The 10,896-nt window shown below is 36.3% G+C and overlaps 1 protein-coding gene and 1 non-coding gene across 3 annotated transcripts in view; both read right to left on the bottom strand.

Moving 5' to 3' along the window:
• Smp_094050.1 (mitochondrial processing peptidase non-peptidase alpha subunit (M16 family)) overlaps positions 1 to 10,457 on the bottom strand; it is a gene marked incomplete at its 3' end in the record, with an annotated part of 13,040 nt that extends 2,583 nt beyond the window's left edge. Inside the window, exons 1-7 of one of the 2 annotated variants that reach the window (XM_018791651.1) lie at positions 10,186 to 10,457; positions 10,073 to 10,152; positions 9,960 to 10,042; positions 8,007 to 8,309; positions 5,605 to 5,782; positions 3,196 to 3,398; positions 220 to 521 (exon numbers count right to left, since the gene is read on the bottom strand). In XM_018791651.1, coding sequence (XP_018645169.1) covers positions 220 to 521; positions 3,196 to 3,398; positions 5,605 to 5,782; positions 8,007 to 8,309; positions 9,960 to 10,042; positions 10,073 to 10,152; positions 10,186 to 10,411 — 1,375 coding nt within the window. In that variant the 5' untranslated portion in view covers positions 10,412 to 10,457. Of the gene's footprint in view, positions 1 to 219; positions 522 to 3,195; positions 3,399 to 5,604; positions 5,783 to 8,006; positions 8,310 to 9,959; positions 10,153 to 10,185 lie in introns of both variants that reach the window. The other variant, XM_018791652.1, reaches the window with a different exon arrangement.
• On the bottom strand, positions 3,586 to 3,652 carry Smp_tRNA_00746_Gln_TTG.1.1. The gene has a single exon. It is a non-coding gene (tRNA).
• Positions 10,458 to 10,896: the final 439 nt, after the last annotated feature.

Genomic DNA, 10,896 nt, shown 5'->3' with positions numbered 1-10,896 from the left:
TCAGCAGGGAGCATCAAAGAGACCGCAATCGTGGGATGCGGACCCAGGACCTGCCAGTCTCGAGCCAGAGCCGACGAAACGGCCGTCCAGTGCTTCCAGGTTTTCCATGGTGATCTAGCTTCAATTGGCTCATGATTTCAACTTTGAAAGACTAAGGATAAAGTAAGTAGAAGAAAACACAATTGCCGTTAACAATTTTAAAAACGAAATACGATTTACCTATTTGATCAACCCAATATTCTGGTTCACGTTTCATATCAGATGTAAGCACTTGACGAGCGATATCTTCAAAACAAACAGCACGAGTTTCTAAATTCATTAGAAGCATAGATTTCAACTGATGTTTAGCCCTTGACAACTCTTCATGTGATATTGAGGATGATATAGTATGATGCAGTTCCTCAACCAAAGTATAGACTAAACGATCTAGATAAGTTGGAAATGAACTGCCAATAACAGTAAATAATCCTGTATCAGCATAAGCATGATTTTCAGCCTGTGCTGAATTAACCCAATGGTGTCTAGAAGATAGAAAACAAGGAAAACATGAAATATGTATTGATATTTAAACTAGTTAACAAAAATATGACAATTTGAGTAACCATACGACAGAAAACAAGAAATCTTCCAAAGAAATATTACATTAGTAAATGTACACACATAGCTTGGCCATTAGTTACCACTTGACTAACAGTATGTAAGAACTACTACTAACACTACATTGGACATTTCTGACTTGTTCTTAAAGAATTATAATGATTATGTATCCATACAAGTATTGTGAAATTCATGTTTCATGACTATATTACTTGTTCGTAATCAGAAACCATCCCCCTTTTCTTGTATCTCAATGGTTAAACTAATTATCAACAAACAGGTTATGCTCTTATTTTTTGAAACTTATTTTACATAGATAGCCATTTTGAACCCACCATTTTTTTACGTTTGACTGGTTTATGATTGAGTGTTGCTATGGTCTTATCACCTTGAATGTGAGCCTAAATTGAATGAATTATGATTTATTGTGGAACCACACATATATCTTTCATATATAAATATTCCCGATCAACCAAGACATTCTTCTGACACAAGTCAACATCGGGTGCGTTATTCAGGTGAATTCAACCGTTATTCTAGTGAACCTGACAAGTATAGCGAAGTTTGAAATATACCTTGGGTTTGAAAATTTAATTGTACCATCCCTTTCTATCGCGCACACAAATAAATAGTACGTCGACTCTATTCACTTTTAACAGAATGTTATACAAACAAACTAATGGTGTAGCAATGGGATCCCCCCTCGATTGTGGCCAATCTTTTTATGGCACACATAGAATCAAATATTTTCACCAACGACATTAAACCACGAATTTGGCTTAGATATGTAGATGATACATTTGTAGTGATAAAAAAGATTCATCTAAGATTGTTTTCAAAACGGATAAATACACTTTCATCTCATATTACATCCACGAATGAGAATGAAAATGAACATGGTGAGCTACCTTTCTTAGATTGTTTAGTGAAAAGAAATGTAAATGGAGTTCTAAATCTATCCGTTTACCGAAAGTCCACACACTCTAATTGTTATATTGACTTCCATTCAGCACATCCTTTCAGTGCTAAGATCTCGTTAGCCTTAAATCATTTTTTAGAAGAACCAACAAGATCATCACTTCAGAAGAGGACAAACAAAAAGAACAAAAGAATGTAATTAGTATGTTACAATTTTCCTATGAAGATTATTAGAAGTATATTAAAACAAGACAGTTCAGTACGTAATAATAATAATAATAATTCGAATGAAATGCCACGGATTGGTACTGCAGTTTGACCATACCGTCATGGCACAACAGAAGGACTCCAAAGGATCATAAAACAACACAGAATTAAAGTATATTACAAGACAACGAACACACTTAGAAATACTTTGGTTCGATTAAAAGAAAAGATCCCATTCATATCTACACAGGACTGCGTCTACAAATTAGGCTGTGTCGATTGTGATGCCTTCTATATTGGAGAGTCATCTCGCGAAATCTTGACTCGTGCCAAAGAACATACTAGGTACACAAAAAAACCTCCTAATAATCCTGTAGAACTGGATAGACTTCAAATTAAATCGGAAATAACAGTTCATGCCATTTTCAACAATCGTTAGATTGAATTCACTTAGTATTACTTGTTTGAATCTTCCCATTGATGTTTAGGACTGCAACTGGTCAGTCTCTAATTGGCATATGTGCATACTGTGCGTATTGCCTCGATATAGTCTTATTTCACAAACATTATAAGCAAAGATGGACAGTGGCTAGCAGTGGAATCCAGGAGGCGCGTTTCAGTCTACGTGTTCTTGGCTTTTCATACTGTGCAAAGGCTGATGGGATGTTCTCGAGCATCTGTCAGTTAATTATACACTGTCGAAATTCATAGGTCATTATTAGCTTTCTGGTTAAAGTTACTGATAGATATTACTGTTTCATTTGAAGCTATTTGGATATAACGTCAACCTACATTTGGGACAAATATCACCTTCATAGTTGACTAAGAACCTAACTACTTGTTCCTGAAATACACTACTGAAAATTTAATTCTTCGAGCAGAATATTCAGTTTTAGCAGAGATTATGATGCATTAGGATCGTTGAGTTAGAATTTAATTACTTACTTACTTACGCCTGTTACCCCTCGTCGAGGAGCATAGGCCCCTCACCAGCAGTCTTCATCCAACCCTGTCCTCAACAATCCTTTCCAGTTCTTTCCAGTTGCTATTCATCCTTTTCATATCTGCTTTTATTTCCCGACGTAATGTGTTCTTTGGCCTTCCTCTTTTCCGCTTCCCTTCCGAATTCCAAGTTAGGGATTGCCTTGTAATGCACATTGGTGATTTCCTTCATGTATGTCCAATCCACTTCCAACGTCTTTTATTATTATTATTATTATTAATGGCTTTATTCAATATTCCTAATTTCCTCTTTAGCCGGACGCTGGTTTGCAGAATCTAATGGATCCACATTAACAATTTCAGCTACCGAGCTAAATTGTGCGAAGATTATCTAATGTCATCAGTGATATCTGTTTAATTTCCAACATGAGTGAGAATTACATCAGACAAAAATTCATATCACCAATGGTCGAAGATAAAACAAATTTATGAAAATCAAAATATTTGAATATTAACACATAACTAACTTACTTATTTAAAATATTTAAATATAGTCGAGTATACATACCCTTGCCGGGTCCACCAGCTGAAAAAGATCCACCTCCACCAAGCAATGAATGAAGTACACAAGCTGATACGAACTGTGGATCTGTATAACTGCATGATTCAAAACCGATACCAACATGAGCATATTCAGGCATTGGTGCATGATATTGTGATAAATCACGTTCTAACTATTAATTGATTGATCGAAAAAAAAAGGAAAGTGTGATTGACAAAAAATATTTCATTTTTAAAATAGGTAAACAAACTTTGGATTGGTAAGCAAAGATGGATAGTGACTAGCAGTAGAATCCAGGACACGCGTTTCGTCGTATTTGGGACTCATCAACTGGATGTGCCTGCATCTCAGAGTTGATGTTCACTCTGGGACTCGAACCCAGTACCTTTCGCTTCAAACGCCATCGCGTTATCCATTCAGCTACTGAGTCCTGATAGCCACTTGCTTGTGCGATGGGGTGAAGATGAAATTTAGTGAGTATTGTTTGTTTGAATCTTCCCATCGATTGAATGTACAGTTTTGTATATTATAATTTTTAGGGAGAAAGATCATTTGGATAAACGAAATAACTAAATGAATGAAATATATAACATTGTGACAACGATACAAATATTTCATAGTTGAAAGCGTGGGTCAATTGAAGCTAAACCACCAGGGAAAACCTGGAAGCACTGGACGGCCGTTTCGTCCCTTCTGATACAAATATTTGTGTACTAGAAAGTTAAGTATTAAGAACATAGTTTGAACTTTCAGTTTACAGTAAACAAGTGTTTGTTTAGACTAATAAACTGTACAGTCATTTCTAAAACTAATCTACTAAAAACTGAGTCATATTCCAAACAACTAAGCACACCAACTAGTGCAACATGGTAGACAAGTATAACGTGAAATATCTAAGCTTTGAGCCCTATAATTTGGCAGGAGTTAGTTATACCCCAAATGCCCTGGTAAGGCCGAGTGGGGAAAGTCTGCTCTCTCTCTCCAAATGCCCTCAATGACCACGCGTATATAGCCTCTGCTACGGAAGTCCTACTCACTGCCTTCTCGTGCCACAGGTGTTATTTTCGAAATTGAGAGGACGAAAAGCGAATGTACGGCGCTTTAACCGGGTTGGTGGACATGGCGGGTCCACCTAGGGGAGTTGGAAAACTCTGATTCCAAACCAATGGTGCACATGGACTCCAGTATCCTGAAGGAACAAATGGCGTAAAAACCAACCGTTGGTCACCGGCTACCATGGGACTGCATCTCCTTACGATGCTCCACTGCCTTGTCGATCAGATCTTTAGGTCAAAGGCTCCGGGTGTGGTCTCCTAAGAAGACCACCTGCTTCGGTCTGGGCAGTCGGGCAGTATCACATCCCTCACACAAATCAAATGAGATTTGTGTGGCGCATATGTATCTGGTGTCTCTTTGTACCAATATTTATGTGTTCAAATAAATAAATAAATAAGTCATACTGTCTAGTCACCGAAAGAAAATTTGATGAAGTGTGGTTCAACACTTTATATACAAAATTGTGGCATATAGTTTAAGGCAATTTATTAACCCGATTGATAAACTGACTTTATGATGTCATTGATTCAAATTTAGCTTGAACAAAAAAGGTGACATGGTTTCTGAACTAAAATTTTTTGCGAGTTTTTGTCAGTGAAGCATACTTAAAATATTACTGCAGTATATTTTCTGTGATAAAAAGTATAACCTGTTACGACTAATGGATTTCGGTAAGTCAATTAAGTCCTTATGCTCCACACTGAAAAACACTTTTTGAGTGATGATCAATGATAAGAACTGTCTACTCATAGCCAAGACGGTGGGAAAAGGATTGAAACTGTGAGTAAAAGACTGATCGTCGATTGTTTTAACCGATGAACTGTTGCTCCATGTAACAAATATGTGTAGCTTAGCAATTTTAGCATCTGTGTCAAGCATCGGTTAACAAGTTAAGGCTCAATACCGCTTAATTCCGCGAGTAGCCACCGTACAAGAATGAGTCGAAGCTTTGACAGTCCTTTTATTTTTTTTCTGTTGCCGCGATAAATAAACTGGACAAACAAAACAAAATCTGAGGCTACTGAATCCCAAACACCACTTCAAATCTCACATCCACCAAAGGGTTTTCTCACACCGTCAATAATCAGTCAACCGAATCAACTAATATATTTTGTCAACCTATTCTTTCTTAGAAAGTTTACTTAGGTTTCTGATCATAAAGCATAATACATTGATCAAAAATTAGTACTTCTTAACAATAAGGATTTATATGTTTCTAGTACCGACTGGTTTGAACACCAAATGTAAGCAACACCGTCTTAGATTCTACAGATAATCACATGAACAGAAATGCAACCCAAAATATAAACCATGCATAAAACAATACTTGCCTTATAATAACCACCTGTATATTCGGAGACAGTAGTGATAGGTGAAGGCACATCACTAGCCGCCTTTTCGTAAGATACATTAGGCACTGTTGGAATAAAGTATTTCTCTACAGACTTTACTAGTGCATCATGTTCAATTCCTACACCAGCTACCACCATGTTCTCTGGTCTACAATGTACGAATTAAAATAGAAAATGGTCAAAACTATTATTGAATAGTACCAATAGATGCGCAATACAAGAAAGAGTAAGACGACACCATGTATATGAAAACATGATGGAAATGACCAGCGATGAGTCTAAATAATAAAGAAGCAACAATAACAGAGGTTTTAAATACATGATTTACTTTATGAATGTGAATAGAGCAACAGTTATCTTTGCATTATTGACATAATGAAAGTCATATCTTAGTGTCGTTTTAAGATGATTTAGCCTATTAATTAATTAACTTTTCAGATGTATGCATAAACCAGTATAATGTAGAACGAAGAAAAATTAGAGCTGCGATAAAAAGAAGAGGGAAACTACACGATAATAGCAAGAACGAGGCAAGAAACGCTAGTTAAACATAACTACACTTCATATCAAGATTTATTGTCGTAAGAGGACAGTTTTTTACGTTTTCAATTAACCCTAGCTGCAAAGAGTGATTGGTATGAAAGCCACTTGGGATAAGTAAAATGCATAGACGTCAGTGACGCTGCCTTCAGGATGGGTTTACTGATAAAATATACAGTAATAGGTGGTGGTAAACTAGTGCATAGAGTTTTGAAGCTTCTCTGACTACAGTGACACCCAGCCACGACGTACCTTAACGGTATTATAGTGCTTAAAATAGTACTTTAGGTAAACCCTGATGGTATCCAGTATAATATATGGGATCAATCCTTAGAATTAGACTTATAAGTGTTGAGATGCGTAAACTTCCTGGTTGGAGTCTGTGAGATAATTATAATTGATGTTAATAGGTCAGCCAGTCAGCTACAACGTAGGACAAGCCACAGATATACATCGGTCCAAGTTGCGACACCTCATTAGCACAAGATCAACACCAAACTCATACAAGTAGTTAATTTAATGATGGTAACATATAAAAGAAACATTGTATATAAGGATATAGTACAGGAAAAAAGACATATGAAGTAAAATTAATCTCACGGTTTAAGGTATAGACTACTTGGTTGGGGATCACGTGATTATCGTAACCAATTGTTATGTCCCGATAAGGATTATGATTGGTAACTTTTGAGAACTATTTATGGACCGATATGATACATATATTTTTATTCTATAATTGTTAACTAACTATTCATATTTGTGTCCCTCTTATTATAGGCTTGTTTTGACCTGTAAACTACTGTTATATGATTTACTATTCTTGAATTACGCCCTGTCTATCCTTTACTATTTTCCTATTCACAGCCACATTTAGCTGAATCTTGTACAAATGTTATTTTCTATTTTATGGTACGATGTGGTCTGTCTGTTTGGTATATAAACCCAGTATGCTTGAAATAAACGATTCATACTGCAGAGGCTGAGACTGGTGTTTTGGACTTAACTGGCTGGGCTAGGCAGATAGCAGGACCGACAAGTACTCTGGACTGCTCGTACGGGTTTCGTGTATCATTGGTCCGATCGATAATTCACTGATCTCTAATTGGCGGTATTATCACGTTATGCATAAAACGGCACTCGGCCACAAGTTATGACACCAATGGTTAGAGACTTTGAATGATATTGCTCAAAATTGTTTGCAGTGGCGCAGGTGCATTCACTCTTTATCATTCTCTAAATTTCGAGCTCCTGAATTCCTCACAACTCCTCCTTATTTTCACTTCACGAATTTATATTTTCCTACTGACTTGTGTCTTCGATGCCTAATCTTTCCTATTACCACCAAATAGGTTACTACCTCTACTATTCTAGTATTTGGTCTGACAATTTTATTTCTCTCTGTGCTAATGGAGTATAGTAACTTCAACCAACGTACATACGTACCGGGTTCTACGTTATGACTGGCTAACTAACAATAGTTGAAGTCACTGAAGATTGGTCTTGAGAGAGTACATACACTTATACTTTATCTTTCTCTGCATCTATATAAGGCAGTAATAAATATACGCCGTAATAATAATGACTAAAGGATGTTAACTACTACGGACGATCACGTTAGGAAATCTAAAAATCTAAAGAATGTTTAATTTCCTAGACAACAATCTGACAAAAAGGAAACTGACTAGCATGAATAAAGCACTGCTGTTAGGAGAATATTGTCAGATGTTTTTAAACATGTACTATTGGAAAGGGTAACCTTTTACAAACAAAGCTTAATATTTAAGATGGTGTACTGATTTATACTTATTGAATTCAAGGAAAAAATAACCTACTTGAATTGAGCGGCAACAAATTTGATGATATCTTCGCGATTAATTTTATTTAAATTCTGTTTAGGGCAATACTTTGGCAAGCCAAGTGTGTTATTTTTATAAGCAGCCACATGTAGTAGTTCATTCATAATTGGTTCAACTGGTGGTGATCTTTCCAAGGCTTCCAGTTCAAAAGAAATACTTTTAGCTGCCATTTCAACCTCTTCCTGAGTAATTTTTGCCCTAAGAACTGTTTCAGATAATATGTGCGTAAGTTTATCCATATTTGTGTTGAAACCAGATACTGCATAGACTATAAAATCTCTATAAATCAAAGCATAACAAGCATAAAACATCCAAAGAAACAAACTAACATCAGTAAAATTACCTGCATATATATACTCGGGTTTGAGCGACTTCTTTTTGAGTGAGAACTAGTGACACTATCTATATATCGAGATGGAAGACAGGTAGTAGAGTTCTACTAACAAGGGACCTACTGGTTAAGAGGTGGATACTTAGACTACAGACTCATCGTTTTAATTTCCAAATGTTTACGCTTGTTATTCGTAGGTTCTCTCCCACTCATGTACCTGGTTTTGTGTTAGGTTAGCGTAATATGCATTAGAAAAACCGATTGTGGAATTACTGTCGCGTAGAATAGAGAAGCAGATCGTTTAGCTTGTGTTAATGAAGTATAGTTAACGGTGCGAATTTTTAGCTACTAAACATTTATCACGATCCAATTACGCCCCGAATTGGTTTTAGATTTTAGTCTGACGTTCCTGGATAATTTCAAAGTTCCTTCTCTTCCAGCCAATGAGAACGGACGACAATCTTGATTAAGATATGCACTCGCTATATATTGTTAAAATGCAACAAAATGAGTTTATATCATTATTTTATAATCATTAACAAACGAATAAGCGGTTTACTGGTACAACTTGCACTGCTTGAAGAAGTCAATGTTAGCGGACCTTTAGAACTCCATTCAAGGGGAGTGAAGGTAAGAACAACAATTCAAAGTTACGTATAAGACTTTACCAAGAGATTAGGAAAATAGACTTATTACAGTGCCTAAGTCGACGTTTTTCATGCCTTCATCCCGAAAGGACCATGCTAATTAAAGCATCCAGATCACGAAAAAATCAACTATTAAGTAAACAACAACGACTAGCTGGAAACACTGAAAATGACACAAAAAATTTTGCCTTTTTATTATGAACACTGAAAATTTGATTTAAACCAGTCCGTCATCCTACTGACTTGAAGGATATGTAGCAGCAAAATACGTTAGGAGTCATTTATAATATGAGATGTTAACAAATAAGTTTAAATAAAAGAGGATGTCACAACGGCTTGATAATAAGGGTAAGGAATGGACCTGGTACTAGCGCTTTTACGATAATTCATAACTTGAGTAAGGCTGTTATATATCTTTGATTCAGAAGTGATAGTCGAAGAGAATCTGATAACCCTGGAAAAATCGCGTCGAATGCAAATTTGGATATTTGTTCCTAGTATAAAGTCGTGATCCGTCGGAATCCCTTAATAAAATATATCATATTAGCACTGTGAATGTACAACGTCAAACGGGAATCGGATAACATGTCTGCAACGCTTGCTGAAGATAATTCAATCTTCATCCTATTTATCGATGATCAATTCAGAAATCATTTCTTCTAACCAGCATACGTCGATATACGAATCGCATTAATTAAAGTGACTGATTCCCGCTGCTGGTCCAATTAAATGTCTAAACGCAAGTGTTAGCTAAAATTTAATATAGTTTTCAAAACTCGCAAAAAACCGAAGTTCAAATGTATGATACACGGTAAAAATGGCAATACGCTAATAAGAAATGCAACTTTATGATCATAAAACGAGAACAAGCAGTTTGTTACCGACTAGTAACTACATTTGTTATTAATGACCCCAACGTAAAAGTAAATAAAAGTTGAAACATGAAATTACCTGGCTACTTGACAGTCAAAAATTGAGTTACAATTTTCCATGGCTTCCTGAAAAGAATTTCGATCTGCGTATAGGTCAGATGACTAGAAATAGAACATAAAAGGAGGACTAACGTGGAATCCTAGTTTCTCAAGATAGTGAGAAGTCCCGCTGACAAAATTCCCCTCGTATCGAGGACCAGCCTTAATAATAACTAATAATATAGAGAATGAAAACTGAAACAAACCTCCTATTGCACACTGGCTACCAAGTTTGTTTTGAGAAGCCACACGAAGACCATTACTCAAGCGCGTGATCTTAGTTTCCTTATCCTCAGTGAATGTTTTCGAGTGATTACTAAACCCTTGATTGATCACATCCTTTAATGAAACCTTTGTGATATCTAGCTGGCTTCTTTGGATGCTTGAAGAGAAATACCTAGCATAACGTCTCAAACAAGAAGCTGAACGCATGTCCCGGCGAAGCAAGTCACACACTTTCAAATTTTCGCTCTTATCCCAACAACCTTGAGAGGCAAGCTTCTTTAGTCTCCTGTGTTAAGGCTAGTAGGTCGGTGGACTTATGTCAATCCTTTCAACTGGTATTCTGGTGGAAACCCGGATCTTCTTTGAAAACATTCTCTGATGATGCTGATATCACTTTTTTGGATATGGCATTCGAGTTATCGACTATCCAAAGGGAAAAACGTATTGCCACCCTGAGTTTAATAAATTAAAGTTTACGGATCTTCTAGCTATAGCCTCGGAGATATCTAGTTCCACAGGGGGCAAAATGATATTACATTCAAACGGTTAATTTGTTATTAAACACGCGGAATACCAACATAATGGCACCTCGCGTACTACTACTAGAAGCTTTGACTTAACGAGCTTCCGCGTCTAATAACAGGGGATCATCAATGTCACCAGGTAGGAACCTGCGATTATTTAAAGTTAAA

The sequence above is a fragment of the Schistosoma mansoni genome, assembly GCF_000237925.1.
Source record: "Schistosoma mansoni, WGS project CABG00000000 data, chromosome 1 unplaced supercontig 0135, strain Puerto Rico, whole genome shotgun sequence".
NCBI classification, from domain to species: Eukaryota; Metazoa; Platyhelminthes; class Trematoda; order Strigeidida; family Schistosomatidae; genus Schistosoma; species Schistosoma mansoni.
This window is presented reverse-complemented; position numbering and strand designations above follow the sequence as displayed.